Source organism: Lactuca sativa, chromosome 5 (genome assembly GCF_002870075.4).
Source record: "Lactuca sativa cultivar Salinas chromosome 5, Lsat_Salinas_v11, whole genome shotgun sequence".
NCBI lineage: Eukaryota > Viridiplantae > Streptophyta > Magnoliopsida > Asterales > Asteraceae > Lactuca > Lactuca sativa.
Window position 1 is genome coordinate 304,045,242 of NC_056627.2, and position 23,206 is coordinate 304,068,447.

Sequence of the window (23,206 nt, forward strand, 5' to 3'; positions counted from 1 at the left end):
AATTTTTATTTATAACCATCTAGGATATACTAAAATTCTAGTTTATATTTTCAAATATTAAATATTTTATTATAGGAATTGTGATATAATATCTCAATTTTATTTTGTATACTTATATAATCAAGTTTATTTTATATAATTACACAATCATTTTTATTTTGTATAATGTCTCAATTTTATTATAGGGATTTTTATATAATATTTCAATTTTAAAATTGTTTTTAACGGTCGTATTTTAAGATGAATCTAACAAACATGAATAGAGATTTGTCCAAATTCTTTCATTTAACCTTAAAGGATAAACAACAAAACACGAATAATTAAAAACATAATATCATATTTTTTTCATATCAATAATAAATAAAAATAACAAGTTTCATTTACAGTTGTTTTGTCAAATACTATCAAATTTTAATGTTATTAATTACCAAGAACATCAACTACATGAATATTATAATTATTAAGTGGTGCATTCGGTGGAATATATGCATTAAGTCGAACATTATACAATATTTCTCATCTAGTAAAACATTCTAATATGTTGTCACTTCAAACTGGCAAAACTATAAGCATTGGGTGTGATTCTTGTAAATCAACTTTCACGTAATGGCCATTTATAGTGAAATATAGGGTAAGTTAGAGGGTGATTATACACATTCATCGGCAGCCTCACTAAGCTTGTATAGTGGCATTCCAACCTGGGGTATTCCATCCTAATGATGACTAGACCAGAGGTTGACTAGGTCTGGGGTATTCCAACCTGATGGTCGATTGGACCCGACATGCATGATTGTATGTTTTATCGTATGGGATATTTTGGGAGAAACTCACTAAACTCCGTGCTTTCCCAGTTGCTTATTGTTACAAGTATCATCAGTTTTCTCAGGAAGATGAAGGCGTGAATGTACACATTCATCAGCAGCAATGAAGACTTCGCGTTTTAAATATTACTCTAAAATTATTATAAATGTATTTGGAATAAACCTTTTCTCAATATTTTTTTTCTAATTTGGAGGATTTCCTTAAATAAAAATGAAAATTTTTTGTTGTGAAAATGGGACGTGACAACGAAGTTTAGCGTGTTCCCCAAGATACCACATACAGCACAACATATATATATATACAATTATGGGTTATCAGCAACCTTGAGAACTATTAACAGTCCCAATGAGCTAACAACACGCCCGATGGGTTATCAGCAACCCTGTTAGCTATCAGGCATCAGCAGGCCCAGTCACATATAAATAGCATAACATAACCATAATAGCTAGACCATGTTGGTTATCATAAGTACAGCTATCCTAACACCCAGGTAAGAGTAAGTAGGTAAGAGTAAGTGAGGAGACTCACCAGATACTACGACACGAAAATCTAGCACCTGAACTTTCGGATCTACACTCCGCCTAGATAACAAAATAATTAACTCTAATTAATAATTAAGGTCCAAAAACTCACTTGCAAATCCAAATCCCACGGCTAATCCTTCTAAGGGTAAAAGGACCATTTTACCCTTCACATGGTCTAAAAACCCTAAATATTGACCAAAGGTCAAAGCCAACGAAAGCCAACGCTCAACGAGTACGCTGAGTGTACCAATCTTTACGCAGGGTGTACAACAGGGCCAGCTTTCATCAGGGAAGTATTAAGCTACGTTGTGCGTAGCCAATAGTAAGCCCGACGTACTCCGTTTGCCTCTATTTCCACTAAGTTAGTGTCTTAATCCATTAAGACAACCAACCCAACCACATATCTGACCAATGTACGATGTCTTAATCCATAAAGTTGTTGGCTTTAAGCCTTTTCACCATGTTTTGAAAACCGGACCGGACCGGCCGGTTCAACCGGGAACCGGTCGCGGATCCGGTTCTTTAATGCTAAAAAACCGGTATTCATGTGAACCAGTAAAAACCGGTCCGGTTGAACCGGTCAAAACCGGAAATTTTAAAAAATATTTATTTTTTTCGTTTTTTGTATTTTTTATTTAATTAAATATAATTATGCATCATCCGGTTTTTCCGGTTTTTGAGACCGGTCCGACCGGTTGGACCACCTGAACCATCGAACCGGTAAGACGATCGGTTCAGTCTCCTATCCGGTTTTCAAAACCTTGCCTTTTCATGGTTAGGGAGGACTCAATATAAAAATCTTCAGCTTCTAATGCACTCTAAGCTACTTTATTCATGCATGAACCAAAAGGAATGATCAAGGAACCATTTTTGTGAATCCACAAGTCCCATAATACATGAAAGAACAGCTATAAACCCCTGGAGTACCCCAAACTCATAAAGGTCTAATCTTTGGGGACAATACTATTAAAAATTCGAACATGGAGATCTAATGAAATGCTTTCCAAGATACAAACTTTATACATGAAAATGATGCATAGGGAGGGAAGTTTTCTAGATCTACAAGCTTGCTAACACCCACTCCTTTTTCTCTAGTTTCCTTCTTTAACTAAAAGCACCAAAAACACCTAAATGAACTTGCAAGGCTCACACAATCACCCAAACTTAGGATTAGGGTTTAGGGAAGGTTTGGAGGATGATAAGGGTAACCAAAAGAGGACTTAATGTTCTTTATATAAGGAGCAACCCATGGAATTAGGGTTTGGAGTCTGGGCTAGTACGCCAGGCGTACCACACGTATGCCCAACGTACTAGCTGGCTATTCGCGATCATGCATTCTGCATGAGTACACTGCACTTACTCATAAGTGCGCGCTGCGTACGACCTAATCCGCAAGTCTAAGCACAGTTTTGGAAGGCTAAGCACAGTTGTTCATCGGCCGGAGAAATCTCTTTGTTATACTTGCTATAGATTAAGGTCTTCTCATTGGCATCATATTCATTACCAAAGATTTTGTCATTTGCTGAAAAACTGAAAACCTTGTTGATAAAGATTTTAATTCTGGCGAACAACCTTCAGATCCTTGTTATGGATTTATCCTTAAAAAATAAAGGTACAGGAGATTCTGAAGAGCAACCTTTCAGATCATTCGTTAAGCTTCGTTGAAAATGAAGATGGTTTTCAAGGAAGACTAATGATTAAACAAGAACTTCTTTCAAAAAATTGAGATAACAGATCTTAAAATAAAGAAAGAAAATATATTCAGAAACGTTCATTCAAGATTTAATATTTTGAATACGTTAAAAAGAAAAATGAAATATTTTACTTCATTAGTACAAAAGAAATTTATGTCGACATAAAATATACTACATTATCTGTTTATCTACCACTATTAACCAAAGAACAAATAAATTGTAACCTAAAAGATATTCCTACATAAATAAGATCTAAAATTAGAATGGTCCACATCGGAGCAGTAAAAATTCCAATCACATCTCAATTTCAAGAAGGAATTCATTCTCCAATATAAATGGCCTTGATTGATGATAGAATTAAGCATCGACAAGATTGTATTCTTGGTGTAGCCTGAGGAAATCTAGCTTACCAAAAATTCATGTTTTCAGTTTATCCTAAATTTGCCTTAGATCTAAAATCAACAAAATTAAATAAGGTTTTATCTTTTATTCATCACTTTGAAAGAAGTGATCTCATGAATCCAGGAGATAAACCCTTCACAATAACCTACCTCATAGGATATGCATTAACAAATAGTCATCATAGCATAGATTATAAAAAAGAAGAATACATAAAACTTGAAGATGTATTATGTGATAACTTAAATTTAAGATGTAGAAATATATATGTAATTAGATTATATCATCATAATAAAAGGATTAAATTCAAGGAATAATGAGGTAATTAGTGGAGAATTATGGGGATTAATGGCAAAAACCGTCATCTTCATTAGGGCTGTAAATTTGAGCAAATGAAAGGGCTGCACCAGTTGTAGACTTAGGTGATATATATAGCTTGAGAAATCAATTGGAAACCCCATTGGAATTTCGAAAAGGGTGAAGAATCGAGGAAGAAATCGGAGGTAGAAGGTTGTGAAGGATTTCAGAGTTTTCTTAGAAATTAAGGTATGATTATTCGAATTAAGCTTAATATAATAGCTTAGATTGATGTATATGCATGGTAAACGTATTTTGGTTCAACCTACAGTCTCAATTCGATCAAACCAATAGCAATTTGATAAAAATCTTAGGAATGAAACTTTTGGTATAATGAACCCTGAAATTTGTATGATTGTGAGTTTATTTGTTAAATTTTATTGATAACAAGAAGTGGAGATGCTTAATGGTGATTTTACAATTAAATTTTACAAGATTTTTCAAAGCTTTCCAGTTTAATAAAAATGGCAGAAAAGGAAGAAAACAAGAGTGTCGGGTGAGGAAGAAAGCTAGTTCGGGTATGGAGGGTCAACGTGTGCCGTAGCTTTTAGAAATAAAAAAGAGTTTAATATTATTGATAATTTGTTTACTTTTTCATGTGGTTAGAAAAAAAATTGTGATTACAGCGAAGCAAACTGTACATTTTTTTTATTACCTCTTTGCAAATCGATGTATATGCCATTTTCTTTTCAAATATGAAAATACAGTATTAGCCCCTCAACTTTTAAAACTATTTATTTTACACTATCATATAGGAAGCTGGAATTTTCAGATAGAACCCCTGAGTTTTATAAACTTACCAATTCTTTTGAAGTTGTAGGATTTAACATAGTTCGGTTTTAGCCCTACACTTTGGTATAATATAGTTCAAAATAATTTCGGATATTACAAATAATCCCTTCAAGTATTTTAACGTCACTCACTTATTTAATTATTGATTATTTATTATTCTAGAGCATTTTTAACGGGAAGTATTATAATCTTCTAAAAGAGTTATTACGCGTGTCATAATTAACGATGGTCGAATGATGTTGATGGTTGAACCAAAATGGAAGCATGGGATGTTTGATAGGATTATAGTCTTAGAAAATATTTGTTGGTGGAATGTAGGGTGTGAGTGGCGCGGCAAGCTCCGGTTAAGTCCTAACAGCCAATAAGGTGAGTTTCGTGTGAATTTTGTGGTTGTTTGCATGAAAAGTTGATTCTAAATTATTTGCAATTATATGCTACTGTTGTTATTGCTATGGATATTTGTGTGAAATTTTGTGAATTATTTCATATAAAAGGGTGAAAATGGTGGGTGACATATAGGGAACAGGTGTATTTACACGGTCTTATTATTAGTCGTCGTACGAGGTGTTAGTACGCGGCGGAGAGCTTACGCTCTGTTTATCTAGACGTAAGCATATTTGTTGTGCCCGGCGGAGGGACTCGTTCCCTGAAAGTGACAGTAGTTCCCTAATGTGTCACCAAGGGTGGAAAGAAATGAAAAGATTTATATTGATAAATTGTTGCATTATTTTTATTTTATTGACGTCAATATGCATGAAAACCACGAACTCACTAGGCCCTAGGCTTACCCATTAGAATCTTTAAATGCACGCAACCCAGGAAATTACGTAGCAAGTGGCAGCGGGAATGGAAAGGATAAGGTTCAGACTTGAAGAAGGCGACAAGTTTTGAGGAAGACGTGGCGCACCAAGTGTTTAATTAAATTTCTAATTGCTTTCGCTATTATTATTAATAATTACTTTAGTATTTGAATCTTGATTTTTGGAAGTTTTGGGACTATGTTAAGTTATATTTATATTTGAAATTTGGGGTGTTACAAGTTGGTATCAGAGCGTGGTTTAAGCAGATTAGTCGTTGTTTAAACGCCTAAGCTTAAACGGGAGGAGCGGTACATCGCCTAATCTGGAATGCGTCTCGTTTGTAGGTACTATGGATCATGGAAAGGCAATCGTCGATGGTGGGGTGTCAGTTGAGGGTACTAGTGGGTTACTTCCCCACGAGAAGTTGAAGGCCGAGTCAGAGCTCTCTGACTCGGAAGGCAATCTGGAACCAACGACCCCACTCAGCCTCTCTGAACGGGATGAAGAAGACGAGGATGTGGAATCCGAGGTGGAGCCCGAAGAAGATTGTAACAGCCCGGAACCTCAGGTATTATTAAATTATGTTTTTGGGGTGATTTAAAGGGGGACTCGGCGAGTTGGAGCCTAGACTCGCCGAGTAGGATCGCAGACTTGGTCGCGGGATCGCGACGGGACTCGACGAGTCCAGGCATGGACTCGGCGAGTCGACGCTGTGCAGCAGAAACCCTAACCGTTCAGTTTGAATCGTATATAACGCCTCTTAGGCCGTCATTTGCAGTCTTTTGATCGATTGAAAGGGATCCTAATTGTTGTGGACGTCTAGGGCAAGAGAGAAAGCTATTGGAACTTGGAGGAACTTGCTAGGCAAGAAGAAGAAGAAATTGGCCAAAGGAATATCAAGGAGGATCAAGTTCTGAGGTTTGGGGAACACAGAAGGAACGTTCTCAGGTAATACTCGGACCAAAATCTGTTATCTTGATGTGTCTATGAGTTTAGGGTTTATGAAACCCATTTAGGGATTAGATGGGTTATTATGTTGTTACCCAAACGCTTTTACCCCCAGTAATGAGATGTTTAGATGTCCAGAGGGTCCCATGGTTGTATACCTTGGGGCCATACGTGATTCAGGAAGCAGTTACTCGTCTGCATGGCATGGACTCGCCGAGTTGTTCTTCAGACTCGGCGAGTAGCTTGAAGATGTACTGGGACTCGCCGAGTTGTTCTTCAGACTCGGCGAGTGGAGTCGGGGTGGCCCCGCGATTCTTCCAGGAGTAACTCGTCGGGTCGAGGAGGGTACTCGACGAGCAGATAAGGAATCTCAGAAAGTTGAAAGACGTCTAGACTCGCCGAGTCGCCATGGGACTCGCCGAGTCCAGTCGAGTTGACCGTTGACCAGAGTTGACCTAAGTCTGACTTCTTAGGGATAGTCACACTTAGATGATATGAGTGCTAATGAGTTATGTAATGTTATAGGAGGGTTGTAGCTCGTTGGTTTGTGCACGAGTGATTTCAGGAGTTGCTAGTTTCAGCATTTACGAGGTGAGTCTTCTCACTATACTGTACCCGGAAGGGTTTGACTGTATGACCGGAAGGTCGGATATGTTATGTGATATGTATGCTATATGTGGTAAGTTAATTGTTATGTATGCTATGTATGATATGTGGGCCGGAAGGCATTTATATATGGGCCGGAAGGCGTTGATATGAGGACCGGAAGGTCAGGGCCTGGAAAGGCGTATGTGTGTAAGTGTATATTGGGGAACTCACTAAGCATTTATGCTTACAGTTGTCGTGCATGTATTTCAGGTACTAGCGAGGACCGTGGGAAGGCGCCGGCATGATCGATACACACTGAAGATTGTTTTATGATCTTGGGAGTTTGAATAATTGTATTGACCGAATGATTATACTATTTATGCCCTGTTTTTAATGGAATAATTATGTTTTAAAAATAAAAATTTGCTTGAAAAATTTGAGTTGTTACAAAGATCCTGAGGAGGAGCCCGAAGAAGATCCTGAGGAGGAGCCCGAAGAAGACCCCGAGGAGGAATCCGAGGGAAATCACGTGGAGTACCATGCGGAGCAAAGATACGAAACGTTCCATATGCCTTATGTGGAGTACACGCCAACTAGTCCTGGTACCTACTGGGAGCGACTTTATAAAGATGAAATGCCACAGGCACAGCTCGAGATTCACAGTTTAAAAAGAAAGATTCAAGAGATAGATGAACATAGGTCAAGGCTCGTACAGGAGAACCAAATAAGGGTTGATGCTGCTATGAAAAGTAAACGCAAGATACAAAGGTTGGAACAGGAGGTGTCAGAGCTAAGGAAACTGACTATCACTAAGTTGTGGGAAGGGTTTGTGGCTTGGGCAAAACAAGCCAAGGCCACGACTTACGGATTACTAGATAAGGTGGTTGGAAGAGAACCACCTCAGGCCGAGGTGTTGGTCATTCAAAGTGGTCCCGGAGATCGAAAAGCTAAAAAGATAAGGAAGTACTTGAAGGAGGGAAAGAGAATATTGAAATATGATGACATCGTTTTTAAAAATTAGAAAGTAGGAGTGCAATGATTTGTCTTTTTTGTTTCTTTTTTTTTTTATTATTTCTCTTGGTTGTTGGCTTGAGTGACTTGATGTGAACAAGACGTATGCCTATTTTTGAAGTTTTTGGAATAAAATTTATGTTTGTTATACTTATTGTGTTATAAACATAAATATGTAGTTGATATGTCTTCACGAAGATCTGGGAGGTTCACTAGGGTCACTCCGGAGGAAGAGCGCATCCCAATTGGAGCTTATGTTAGAGCACCAGGAGATGTTCCAGAAACCCCACTGAACCCGAATGCTAGTCGTGGACGGGGCCAAGGAAGAGGAAGGGGTAAAGGAAGAGGCCGAGGTGTTGTTACAGCACCGATACCTGTACAATCGGCCCATGGTAGCTCTGGATCCCACCGCGGTCGAGGTCGAGGTCGTGGAAGGGGTCGTGCGGCAAACACGATCACTAGAGAGGAGTTGGCTGATGAGATTGCTCGAGCAATTCGAGACACCTTACCGGATGTAATTGCTCAGGCACGAGAAACAATAATGGGTGAGTATGAAGGTAACTTGGGTGGAGGTGAAGAGGACTACGATTACAGTACACCAAATATGAGTCGTAAACCAAGTATTGCACAACCCACAAGGCATCATGGCAACCACGATCGGCGGGGTTGTAGTTACAAGACGTTCATGAACTGCAAGCCACCCATTTTTAACGGAGAGATTGATCCCGTTTTGTCATCAACATGGATCATGGAGATTGAGGGAACATTCGATACTAGCAAGTGTGCGGATGAGGACAAGGTGATTTATGCTGCGACAATGCTAAAAGGGGAGGCAATACATTGGTGGGGCATGGTGAAGGAGGTTAGGGGGCATGAGGCAGCCAAGAATATGTCATGGGATGATTTCCTAAGAATTTTTAAAGAAAAATTTTGCCCTCGTACAGCGGTTAAACAGTTGGAGGAAGAATTTTTAAGGTTGGAGCAGGGGAATATGACTGTGAGGGAGTACACCACAAAGCTCACGGAGAAGGCTAGGTTTGCCGAATTTTACGTATCTACGGAAGAAAGAAGGGTGGAATGCTATATTTGGGGATTGAGAACAGCTATCCGTGAATTTGTGCAAATTCAGAAACCGGGTACTTTCCAGTCTGCTGTTGATGCTGCAGAAGGTCGTGAACGTGAGAAGAATCGTCAAGGTGAAGACAGGGCTTTGGGGAAAAGAAAATGGGAGGGTACAAATAATGATTCGAAGAAAGGCAAGACTTCAGGGCAAGAACGTAAGGTTGATCAAAGCTCTGGAGTAAAGCAATGTCCGAAATGTAACCGTTATCATAAGGGGGGGTGTAACATGAATCAGAAAGTTTGCTACAAGTGTGGTAAGCCAGGGCACATAGCCACAGAATGTAAGACAGGAAGGGTATGTTACGGGTGTGGTTCCCCTAACCACATTAAGTCGGAATGTCCTCAGAGTAAAGGTAACAACAATCAAGGCAGGATAACAGACAATCGGTCGACGGATAAAAAGGCTGACACTGGTAGAACAAAAGCTAGAGCTTTTCGCATGACGGCTCAGGAGACCCCGGATGTGGTGACAGGTACTTTCCTAGTAAACTCAGTTCATGCTAGGGTGTTATTTGATTCTGGTGCAAATAGATCTTTTGTGTCTTCTACTTTTTGCAAAAACCTGGGTAGAAATGCAAAGACTCTAGAACATGCCTTAGAAATTGAAACTGCTGACGATCATTGGGTAGTAGTAAGAGAGGAATATGATGATTGCTCTATCAAAATCGAAGGTAGTGTGCTACCATTAAAATTATTACCTATAGCCCTAGGTGATTTTGATATTGTTATAGGGATGGATTGGTTGTCAAAAAACCAAGCGATTATAGATTGTGAAAATAGGATTGTTCAAGTTTGGATGCCAGAAAAAGGAATGGTAAAAATTTACGGTGATCGGCGAATTAAGGACTCTATTTTGATATCAGTGACTAAGGCAACTCGTTATCTAAAGAAAGGGTGTCAAAGTTATTGGGCATATGTTCTCGATTCTAAGAAGGACAAGCCTGGAATAACACATATACCAGTTGTACGCGAGTTCCAAGATGTGTTCCCTGATGACCTAACTAGCTTGCCACCGGATAGGCAAGTGGAGTTTCGAATCGATCTTACCCCAGGAGTAGCACCGATAGCTCGTGCGCCCTATCGGTTAGCACCAACCGAAATGAAGGAGTTGATGACTCAGTTGCAAGATTTGCTCGGCAAGGGTTTTATTCGGCCCAGTACCTCACCGTGGGGTGCACCAGTACTATTCGTCAAGAAGAAGGATGGGACAATGCGAATGTGCATTGACTACAGGGAGTTAAACAAGGTGACTATAAAGAACCGGTATCCATTACCGAGAATTGATGACCTATTCGATCAACTCCAGGGGGCAAGTTACTTCTCAAAGATCGATTTACGGTCAGGGTATCACCAGCTGAAAGTCAGAGAAGAAGATGTGTCGAAAACAGCCTTTCGAACTAGGTATGGTCATTTCGAGTTTTTAGTAATGCCATTTGGTTTGACCAATGCACCAGCTGCATTCATGGATCTGATGAACCAGGTGTGCAAGCCATACCTAGACAAGTTTGTAATCGTCTTTATCGATGACATATTGATATACTCTAAAAGTAAGGCAGACCATGAGCAACATCTGCGGCTAACACTTAGTTTATTGAGGAAAGAAAAATTATTTGCCAAATTTTCAAAGTGCGAGTTTTGGCTTCGGGAAGTCCAATTTTTGGGACATGTTGTAAACGAACAAGGTATCAAGGTGGACCCAGCAAAGATTGAGGCGATTGAAAAGTGGGAACCACCAAGGACCCCATTAGAAGTTCGAAGTTTTCTTGGGTTGGCAGGATACTATAGACGGTTTATACAAGACTTCTCGCGCATAGCTGCACCGCTAACTACCCTGACAAGGAAAAATGTGAAGTTCGAATGGAAGCCAGAGCAAGATAATGCCTTTAACGTCTTAAAGGAAAAGCTTAGCAGTGCACTAGTATTATCTTTACCAGAAGGCAATGATGGCTTTGTTGTTTATAGTGATGCATCCAAGTTAGGTTTGGGGTGTGTTTTGATGCAAAACGGTAAGGTGATTGCTTATGCCTCACGACAGTTAAAGGTTCACGAGCGTAAATACCCAACACATGATATGGAGTTGGCTGCAGTAGTGTTCGCTTTAAAGATTTGGAGACACTATTTGTATGGGACAAGGTGTCAGATCTTCACTGATCACAAGAGTTTGAAATACCTGTTCGATCAGAAAGATCTGAACATGAGACAGCAACGGTGGATGGAACTATTAAAAGATTACGACTGTGAGATATTATATCATCCGGGGAAGGCAAATGTGGTAGCTGATGCACTAAGTCGTAAGGAAAGAAGAGAACCACCTAAGATTCGAATGATGAAGATTAGCATAACCACCAGCTTACTAGATGATTTGAGAAAGAATCAAGAGGAGGCCTCGAAGGAAGAGAAATGGAAAAGTGAAAGGGTGGCGGGAGTAATACAATCATTGGAAAAGGATAGTCGTGGCTTGAAGTGTTTCCAAGGAAGGGTTTGGGTACCACGAGTGGGTGAAGTGCGTAACTTACTTCTCAAGGAAGCGCACATGTCAAAGTACTCAATCCATCCGGGAACAAACAAGATGTATCAAGACTTACGAAAATCTTACTGGTGGCCTGGTATGAAAAAGGATATAGCCTATTTTGTTGAAAGGTGTTTGACGTGCTTGAAGGTGAAGGCTGAACACCAAAGGCCATACGGTCAGTTACAGTCAATGGAGATTCCAGTGTGGAAATGGGATCACATCACAATGGACTTTGTGACTAAGTTACCAAAGACACCAAAAGGTTATGACGCGATTTGGGTAGTTGTGGATAGATTAACCAAATCGGCACACTTCCTTCCGATTAAGGAGACGTACCCGTTAGAAAGGCTAGCTAAATTATACGTTGACGAGATAGTGAAACTGCATGGAGTTCCATTATCTATTATTTCGGATCGGGATAGTCGTTTTACGTCGACATTTTGGGGTAGCTTCCAACGAGAAATGGGTACTCGAGTAAAATTGAGCACGGCATACCACCCGCAAACAGATGGCCAAAGTGAACGGACAATACAGACCTTGGAAGACATGTTAAGGTCTTGTGTTATTGATTTTGGAGGGTCGTGGGAAACTCATTTGCCGTTAATTGAGTTTGCCTACAACAACAGCTATCATGCAAGTATAAAAGTCGCACCATATGAGACTCTATATGGCAGGAAGTGTAGAACTCCATTATGTTGGAATGAGGTGGGGGAGAAACAGTTGGCTGGACCTGAACTTGTTCAGCAAACTACCGACAAAATCCAGGTGATTAGGGATAACATTAAGGTTGCTCAGGATCGGCAGAAAAGTTATGCAGATAAGCGGAGAAAGCCAATAATGTTTCAGGTCGGTGATAAAGTTATGTTAAAGGTGTCCCCATGGAAGGGCATTGTTCGTTTTGGTAAGCGGGGGAAGTTAAGTCCTCGCTACGTTGGACCCTTTATAATTAAGGAACGAGTTGGACAGGTAGCCTATCGATTGGAGCTACCAAGGGAAATGCAGGGCATTCATAGCACATTCCATGTCTCTAATCTAAAGAAGTGTCTAGCGGATACCGCCATGGAAGTGCCACTTCAAGAAATTAAGGTTGATGAGAAGCTACGATATACAGAAGAACCCGTTGTGATTATAGATCGAAAGGTCAGAAAGTTAAGGAATGTGGAGATACCACTGGTGAAAGTTCAGTGGAAGTATCATAAAGGTTCGGATGCAACATGGGAGACCAAGCGAGATATGAAAACTAAATACCCTCATTTGTTTGCTTAATTCAAATTCCGAGGACGAAATTCCTTTAAGGAGGGAAGTTTGTGATAACTTAAATTTAAGATGTAGAAATATATATGTAATTAGATTATATCATCATAATAAAAGGATTAAATTCAAGGAATAATGAGGTAATTAGTGGAGAATTATGGGGATTAATGGCAAAAACCGTCATCTTCATTAGGGCTGTAAATTTGAGCAAATGAAAGGGCTGCACCAGTTGTAGACTTAGGTGATATATATAGCTTGAGAAATCAATTGGAAACCCCATTGGAATTTCGAAAAAGGGTGAAGAATCGAGGAAGAAATCGGAGGTAGAAGGTTGTGAAGGATTTCAGAGTTTTCTTAGAAATTAAGGTATGATTATTCGAATTAAGCTTAATATAATAGCTTAGATTGATGTATATGCATGGTAAACGTATTTTGGTTCAACCTACAGTCTCAATTCGATCAAACCAATAGCAATTTGATAAAAATCTTAGGAATGAAACTTTTGGTATAATGAACCCTGAAATTTGTATGATTGTGAGTTTATTTGTTAAATTTTATTGATAACAAGAAGTGGAGATGCTTAATGGTGATTTTACAATTAAATTTTACAAGATTTTTCAAAGCTTTCCAGTTTAATAAAAATGGCAGAAAAGGAAGAAAACAAGAGTGTCGGGTGAGGAAGAAAGCTAGTTCGGGTATGGAGGGTCAACGTGTGTTGTAGCTTTTAGAAATAAAAAAGAGTTTAATATTATTGATAATTTGTTTACTTTTTCATGTGGTTAGAAAAAAAATGGTGATTACAGCGAAGCAAACTGTACATTTTTTTTTTGCAAATCGATGTATATGCCATTTTCTTTTCAAATATGAAAATACAGTATTAGCCCCTCAACTTTTAAAACTATTTATTTGACACTATCATATAGGAAGCTGAAATTTTCAGATAGAACCCCTGAGTTTTATAAACTTACCAATTCTTTTGAAGTTGTAGGATTTAACATAGTTCGGTTTTAGCCCTACACTTTGGTATAATATAGTTCAAAATAATTTCGGATATTACAAATAATCCCTTCAAGTATTTTAACGTCACTCACTTATTTAATTATTGATTATTTATTATTCTAGAGCATTTTTAACGGGAAGTATTATAATCTTCTAAAAGAGTTATTACGCGTGTCATAATTAACGATGGTCGAATGATGTTGATGGTTGAACCAAAATGGAAGCATGGGATGTTTGATAGGATTATAGTCTTAGAAAATATTTGTTGGTGGAATGTAGGGTGTGAGTGGCGCGGCAAGCTCCGGTTAAGTCCTAACAGCCAATAAGGTGAGTTTCGTGTGAATTTTGTGGTTGTTTGCATGAAAAGTTGATTCTAAATTATTTGCAATTATATGCTACTGTTGTTATTGCTATGAATATTTGTGTGAAATTTTGTGAATTATTTCATATAAAAGGGTGAAAATGGTGGGTGACATATAGGGAACAGGTGTATTTACACGGTCTTATTATTAGTCGTCGTACGAGGTGTTAGTACGCGGCGGAGAGCTTACGCTCTGTTTATCTAGCCGTAAGCATATTTGTTGTGCCCGGCGGAGGGACTCGTTCCCTGAAAGTGACAGTAGTTCCCTAATGTGTCACCAAGGGTGGAAAGAAATGAAAAGATTTATATTGATAAATTGTTGCATTATTTTTATTTTATTGACGTCAATATGCATGAAAACCACGAATTCACTAGGCCCTAGGCTTACCCATTAGAATCTTTAAATGCACGCAATCCAGGAAATTACGTAGCAAGTGGCAGCGGGAATGGAAAGGATAAGGTTCAGACTTGAAGAAGGCGACAAGTTTTGAGGAAGACGTGGCGCACCAAGTGTTTAATTAAATTTCTAATTGCTTCCGCTATTATTATTAATAATTACTTTAGTATTTGAATCTTGATTTTTGGAAGTTTTGGGACTATGTTAAGTTATATTTATATTTGAAATTTGGGGTGTTACATATTATCATAAATAAGACATGTCAAAGATAAACAACTTTGTGACATAGATCCTCAAGATAGCTCTTGGGCTTTAAACATAGCAAAAAAAAAGACAAAAAGATTTAGGAGAAAAGCTACCACCTAGAATCTCAATAGATTCTCATCATATAGGTGATATATCCAAATCCCTAGAACCTACTCCAAGTGATATACTCAAAAGCATAAGAAGTGTAACATCCCAAATTTCGAGTCCAAAAATTTCTTTTAAAACATTACTAATTCATAATGTTAAGTCATTCAAACATACAAAAAGGGTTTATATGACAAATTATAGTTTAATTTCCAAAACACTTGCTTAATTATCAGAGTAAACATCCCAGGCTAACTTGTCATGGTGTGTGCACTACAACCCTCCCGAGCTCCTCTTCTGAAAACTAAATACCTGAAACCAAAACTGAAAACCGTAAGCATGAAGCTTAGTGAGTTTCCCTAACCTACCACATACCACACATATCTACTGATCCATACATGACATACATAACATTGTGCACATAACCACATACTAGGCTCCAGTCCGCTGCATTGGGTCTCGCCCGCTATCAGACCCCGTCCATTACCAGGCCCCGCCTGGCTTCGAGCCCCGCTTGGCGTACAGATCTGTTTTCCTTAGGCCCCGCCTGTCTTCGGGCCCCACCCGCTAACATATACTAACATACAATCATATCACAACACATAACTAACATACTCTACTGGATTACTGTACTAAGGCCTCGCCTATCTTGGGCCTTGCCCCTGTCCTACTACTGAAGAATCATGGAACCCCGTCCACGCCCCTACTGACAGTGAGATACAGGCCCAGCCCACACTCACTCTTTTCCTCACTTGGGCCTCGCCCCTGCTCTACTAATAATGAGGTATGGAACACCGTCCACACTCTGCTATTGGTGAGATACAGGACCTCGCCCACACTCACCTCCCTACCAGGCACATACATGTATCACACAGACAACAAGTATAACTATCATACAAACCATTCCTTGGGCACTCGCCCGCTAACATTGGACCTTAGTCCCTAATGTCATACTAGAATATTATGCCTAGGGCTAACTCGCGGGTCTTCCTACTCATAACTACATGGGCCGACATTGTGGCGGTAGACCCATTCACACAAAGGGAAACTCACCTGCACTGCTGAACGTTGCTGATAACCCTTTGGCCGTTGTCCGACAACTTTCTCAACCGCTGCTCCACTAGCTCCTCGAGCTACTATTATCAATATAACACTTAGTTCCAAACTGAACTCTAGAAGTCAAACTAAGTCAACTCTGGTCAAAGTCAAAGTCCTGGTCAAAGTCAACCTTCCAGTTGACTCGACTCACTGAGTCAACTCATAGACTCGCCGAGTCCCTAAGCTCAGAAACTCACCAAATACGACTCAACTCGCCGAGTCACCCAAAGACTCGTTGAGTTCAACAATCTCTGAGTACCATCCTGTCCAACTCGTTGAGTCACCACTCAACTCACTGATCTGCGTCTTAACCAGAAAAGGTTGAGATTTTGCGGCCAAACTCGCCGAGTCCAAGGCAATCTTCAACAAACTCGCTGAGTCGTTCTTCCAACTCGCCGAGTCCACGCTCATATTTATAAAACTCGCCGAGTACACCCCTGTGACTCGCCGAGTCTCTTTAGATCTCAATCCATACAGTGGCTTTTCGAGCCATGTAGGGGCTCCAATCCATAGACCCACTCTTCAACAGTCTATCCCCCACGTAAAGTTGCAAACTTTACGTGAAACTAAGGAGCTAAAGGCCAAAAACACTTTAGGGCTAGGGTTTAAGACAAAGAGGATTCACCAATAACTTATTGACATAAACTTTATGACCTTCTGGACCATCCCAAGTCTAGATGTCACAACTAGAAATTTTGTGTCTTGTAATCACAACACTCAAGTAAAATATTGAATCAAAAACTTAAGAGCATGTAAGATACTTACTTCATGGCAACAAAATTTCAATCAAGTACACCATACAAGCATTTCAAATAGTCAACAAGTAATTGGAAACCCTAGAAGTTCTTGTGTAGGTCCATTTTGGACTAGGACTTCCTTATTGGGCCCAAGGGGCCAATAAGCTTCCAACTTGGCTATCTTGGGCTTAGAACCTTAAATGGGCTCTAATTGGACCCACTTTCATTTATTTCCAACATTTTGGGCCATATTGGGCCTAGAATGAAATAAATCAATTATATGAACTACTATGGACCATAATTAACCTAATCTAGCCTAATAAAGCATAAAAATCACACTTATATTTTATAAGGCCAACAATCATTCAACCTAACTCTAATATGGGCTTAGTGGCAAAAAGCCCAAAAATCCTTTCTCTCCTCTCTTTATTCTCGGCCCAAGACAAGCCCAAAAGAAAAGGAAGAGTTGACTTATTTCATGACACCTCATTTTTGTCCTTAGGTTTTCCATGCAACACACATATCTCCATGCAACAATCTTGTCAAGCTTCTCACTCCTTCCCTCCCTTCTTGTTTCGGCCGAGAGCACACACACACACACCTCACAAAAACACTCTCTAAATTACTCAAGAATCACCCACTCTCTCCATCCAAGATCTTGAAAATTTGGCTAGAAGCTTAAGGATCTTCATAAAGTGATTCATCATCTAAGGTAAGTTAATGGCTAACTTATGATCTAACTCCCTTCACTTTGTAAAAATCTCTTCTAAATTCATTCAATCTTGTGATCTTGCACCTTAGAAGCTCCTAAACTCGAGATCTTCAAGGAAAGGTTGCTAGGGCCGAAAATCACCTCATTTCTTTCCATCTCTTCTCCAAAACCGAAACCACACCCAAAGGTGAGCTTCATACCCCCTATTTTTCAGTTTTTATAAGTTTTTTTGGGGGAGAATACAAGCAAATGTGTAGATCTATGAGTGTATGTATGCTTTGTGTGATTTCTATGTTTATTTACATGTTCTTATGTGATTATGGTGTTGGATCTAGTCAAAAAGGAACTCAAAACCGAGATATACATTATGTTGAATGAAATAAGTATAAATCATATTATTTCATATAAATCAACTCTAGAAAAATAACCAAGTTGGTTAATATGAACTCCTTTGGGCTAAAATCCCATTTTTGGACTTTAAATGTTAAAAATATAAAGTTAAAGGGCCCAAAATGTCAAAATACAAATTCTGATGGTTGAGATGAGTTAAAAGAGTTTCAAAAATGTATTTTCTGGAAAATTACTCTTTTGAAGGACTAAAATGGAAATTTTTAAACCTAATGGGCCAAAAATGCACTTTTCGGCCCAACAAGGCCCAAATTGCGAGACTTTCAAACTAGAGGGGCTGAATCTGTATTTTTCTGTAAAACAGAGGACTACTAGTGCTCCAAGTCCATTTCAAGGGTTAAAAATACTTTTCATATTCAAAAGGGACTAAAGATGCAAAAAATTTCTATTTTGGGCCAAAAATGTAAAAATTGCGAAAATTGAGGTTTCAGCCGAGAAAACTTCATCTTGAGGGACTAAAACTGTTTTTCAAATAAACTTGAGCTGAAAAATACCCTTTCAATAAGTTTTGATACTAAAGTGTCAAGAAAAATGGTTTAAGGACTAAAACGGAAGTTCTTTTATACAAAGGGCCAAAATTGAAAATTTATCCAAAAGAAAGGGGCTGCAAAAGAAAAATTCTAGTGATTTTAAACAATAAATCTATTAGGATGGAATACTAGTACCACGACTATCGACGAAATATAATACACCTTCAACACCCAAAATCGTTATCAAACGAACTGATTCGGTCTCGAATCAATAACGAATCCGAACTTAATAACACGACGCTACTTAAATACACACGCAGAAATTTCGGGAAGTCAATACACACTTGGGAATACACCAGACGTCGATACACCATCTTTGGGCCCGAAAGTTTCAAATCGTGCTTGTTGGGCCTAGCTAGCCCAATGACATGATCTTTAGGCCCGAAGGAAACTCGCTTACATGTAGTTGGGTCTTATATGAGCTAATTCCGTGTAAAAGGACTTTCAACGGCTTTTGTGCTGTTGGGCCCCAAGGGTCCTTTGGTACTGCTAGCGAAGTCGAGAATTCACCAATGCGAGTCGGGCTAAGGGCCCTTTGCATTCACGATAGCCTTGAACGACTTATGGAAATATCGAGGGCTTCGTACCCTCTTTTCCTCCTCGGTTGTGGGGCTATGAGAAGTCGGGTGGTTGGATTAAGTGAACAGTACGAACGACGCCTAAGGGATCGATTGTATAGTTGTAAACTAGTCATTTTCATTAATGTGTGTTTATAACAATTCACAATCCATAATTAATCCAATGTCACCGGGACTCATCAAATACACACGTCGCAACAAAATAACAAAATATAAGATGCTTAATTCAAAGTATTAGGAAAACATCGGGTTTTCCTAGGGTTTTTCAATTCATACACCTACGAGATGCATACCAAGTTTAACAAATTCCTTTTTTTACATTTATAGAAACAAACAAGCATACTTACGGATCTTCACACTTTTTATACTATGCTCTTTTCAGAAAATATCGAATTTTCTGGTGGTTTTCAAAACAATACAAAACATTATATTTCAAACATTACTTATGAACTCACCAACATTTCATATGTTGATGTTTTTCAAAATACTTGTATTCTCAGGTAACAGGTAAATCGAAAGGGAAAAATGTACTCAGTAATGTCTTGCTGTTTGTTTAATTAGTATCGAACAATTTACTTTTGGGCATGTAATGTTATGGATCAATGTACTGAATGTAAACGCTACCAGTTGTAATACTTCAATACTTGGTGATGTATGATGTTATGTTTCATGTATATTCATTGTGATGGTATTCAATTGAGTCACAATAGCCCTCGGACGTTTCCGCCGTCTGGTTCGGGGGTGTGACAAGATCTGAGGTAGCAACCTCAGATCTAGGCCTCTAACTTGACATGGATCTCAATCATGCCCAAAATGCCCCAAATCTCAAACATAAGATAGATCTAATTGCAATAAAGCCAAAGCAACAGCTTATTACCTCCAAAATATGCTCCAACTAAAGTAGATCCCGGATCTATACCACTCCCTTGCAGCAAGCCTCTTGATCTTCAAGCCCTTTTCCACCAAAATCACTTATCTAGGCTCCAAATTGCTTCCAAGGACTCTCACTCACGATTTAGGGTTTCTTGATCTCAAAAGGGGAGTAAAGAGGCTGGGGAAAGGGTGTAATGTTCTTTAAATAGGGCACAACCCCTAGAATTAGGGTTTTTCTTGTCCAGACCAGACTCGCCGAGTCCACTAGCCAACTCGCCGAGTCGGTCACTTACTCAATACCCCGGATCCCGCTCTGACTCGTCGAGTTCCTCCCTGGACTCGACGAGTTGACTCATGACTTAGAGCTTTTCCTTTCTTTTCTTGGTCTTTCAGATTCTGGGTGTTATAAGAAGTGTCTTCTAGAGTTGATAATTTAAATCTAACGATCACCCAACTAAGCGAAAATAATAAATGAGTAAGATAGACCTTCCTCATATTTACAAAAAGGGTTAATCATTGAGACTTAAAAATCTTGATGATCCTACTCAGAAAAAAAAATATGCTTTTTCTTATTCAGGAAAAGTAGGCATTCAAACCCTAGCTAACCTTTGTAACAATATAAATCAGATTGTCGCAAGATGTTGGTTAAATACGCTCAAAATAAATCATTATTTTGTAATTCAAAAAGATATTTCTAGAGATATATCAAAAAATAATAAACCTTTCAATCAATTTAAGAAAGATTTAATTGCCCTTCAAAAAGGAGGAGAAATTGATAACAATTCGTTTGAAAAAAAATTACTCAGTTAGAAAAAATGAAAAACATAATAGAACATAACTCAAAACTACTAGAAACTTTTAATAAAATTCCTAAAAAATTCGATGATCTACTAAAAGAAGTTGCCCATAACTCATCGAATTTTTTAGAAATTTTATTAAAAGTTTAGAGTAGTTTTGAGTTATGTTCTATTATGTTGTTCACTTTTTCTATTGTTATCAATTTCTCCTCCATTTTGAAGGGCAAGACTTAAATCTTCCTTAAATTTATTGAAATGTTTATTATTTTTTGATATATCTTTTTGAATTCCAAAATAATGATTTATTTTGAGTGTATTTAACCAGCATCTTGCGAAAATCTGATTTATATTGTCCTAGTTAACTTGGAGAGACTCGAATTCCCGTTGGTAGCATAGAATTACAACAGCCCTGCCAAAACCCCTGTATGGCTTCTTCTATTTCTCGATAAAGGGAAATATGACCAAGAGTGGTTCGAATATATATATAAAGAATTTCTTTTTTTATACTTCGTACTATTAGATAGTGTCCATAAATCTCATAATAGGTCCCCACAGATTCATAGTGAATTTCGATGGGAACTTCTCTTGCAGCAATAACGCGTTGATCTAGTCGCCACCGCAGCCACAAAGGACTACCTAAATTGATTCGTTTTTTCCGATAAGCTCCAATTGCATCATAGGGATTACAAAAAAAGGGTTCTTTTTTTTGTATACTTATAGTTATTATCTTCATTTTGATAGTTTCTACGATTACATGGATTATACCTATTTACACAAATACCCCGACGATTTCCACTCGTTAAGACATAGAGTCCACTAAGCATATCTTGAGTTGGTGCCGAAATCGGATCCCCAATAGTTGGAGACAAAAGATTCATATGAGAAAACATAAGTAAACGCGCCTCTGCTTGAGCCTCCAAAGATAAAGGCACATGAACAGCCATTTGATCCCCGTCAAAGTCTGCATTGAAGCCCTTACAAACTAATGGATGTAAACAAATAGCGCGCCCTTCCACTAAAACGGTGAGGAATGCCTGTATGCCTAATCTATGCAGAGTAGGCGCTCTATTCAGCAATACAGGATGGTCATCCACAATTTCCTAAAGTATTTCCCATACAATCGGTTTTTTTTTTCCGAATTTGACTCTTAGCAACTCCTATGTTCGAAGCAAGATGTTTTCTAATTAGGTCACGAATTACAAATGCCTGGAAAAGTTCTATTGCTATTTCGCGAGGCAATCCACATCGATGTAATGAAAGTGAAGGGCCCACGACAATCACGGACCGCCCTGAATAATCGACTCGTTTACCAAGCAGAGTCTCGCGAACTCTTCCTTCTTTGCCTTCAATTACATCTGAAAGCGACTTGTAAACTCTATTATGATCATCCCTCATTGGTTGTCCGCAGATTCCATTATCAAGAAGTGCATCCACGGCTTCTTGTAGCAATTTTTCCTGAGATATTATTACTTCTTCTGGCGTAGCTATACTTGTTGTTAATAGATCTTTAAGAGTATTATTCCGATAGATAATTCTTCTATAGATTTCATTAATATCCGAGGTCACTATTTTATCCTCATCTATATGATAGATTGGTCTCAACTCAGGAGGAAGAACTGGTAATAGACGCAAAACCATCCATTTTGGTTCTATATTTTTTCGAATAAAATGCTTAGCCAATTCCATGCGTCTAAGCAAAAAATCTTTTCTTCTTCCAACTTTTCGATCTTCCCATTCGTTTCCCTGTGGGTTCCTCTTCCTCCAATTCTTTCCATTCTACCAATGAATAGTCTATAATAATTCGTAAATCTAGATTGGCTAATTGTTGTCTGATAGAACCTCTACAAATGTTAGCTAGGGTTTGAACACCTATTTTTCCTGAAGAAGAAAAAGCATATTCTTTTTTCTGAGTAGGATCATCAAGATTTTTAAGTCTCAATGCTTTACCCTTTTTGTAAATATGAGGAAGGTCTATCATACTCATTTATTACTTCGCTTAGTTGGCTAATCGTTTGATTCAAATTATCAACTCTAGAAAACCTACTTCGTATGCTTTTGAGTATATATCTTGGAGTAGGTTCCAAAGATTTGGATATTTCACCTATATGAAGAGAATCTATTGAGATTCTAGGCGGTAGCTTTTCTCCTAAAGCTTTTTTGTTTCTTGCTATGTCTAAAGCCCAAGAGCTATCTTGAGGATCTATGTCACAAAATTATTTATCTTTGATATGTCCTATTTCTGAGAATACATCTTCAAGTTCTATGTATTCTTCTTTTTTATAGTCTATTATATGATGATTATTTGTTAATGCATATCCTATGAAGTAGGTTATTGTGAAGGGTTTATCTCCTGGATTCATGAGATCACTTCTTTCAAAGTGATGAATAAAAGATAAAACCTTATTTAATTTTGTTGATTTCAGATCTAAGGCAAATTTAGGATAAACTGAAAACATGAATTTTTGGTAAGCTAGATTTCCTCAGACTACACCATGAATACAATCTTGTCGATGTTTGATTCTTGTCGTAAATCAAGTCCATT

General features: G+C 38.4%; 2 protein-coding genes across 2 annotated transcripts; one reads left to right on the top strand and one right to left on the bottom strand.

The window, feature by feature from the left end:
* Positions 1-5,737: 5,737 nt before the first annotated feature.
* LOC128126058 (ribosome biogenesis protein ERB1-like) lies at positions 5,738-7,945 on the top strand. The gene is made up of 2 exons (XM_052763783.1): positions 5,738-5,936; positions 7,377-7,945. The coding sequence occupies exons 1-2, from the start codon at positions 5,738-5,740 to the stop codon at positions 7,943-7,945; spliced, it is 768 nt and encodes a 255-aa protein (XP_052619743.1).
* Positions 7,946-21,156: 13,211 nt separating this feature from the next.
* On the bottom strand, positions 21,157-22,329 carry LOC128134272 (DNA-directed RNA polymerase subunit beta'-like). The gene has a single exon (XM_052771823.1). It carries the CDS (start codon positions 22,300-22,302, stop codon positions 21,751-21,753), a length of 552 nt encoding a protein of 183 aa, XP_052627783.1. The 5' UTR covers positions 22,303-22,329; the 3' UTR covers positions 21,157-21,750.
* Between the last annotated feature and the right edge of the window lie 877 nt (positions 22,330-23,206).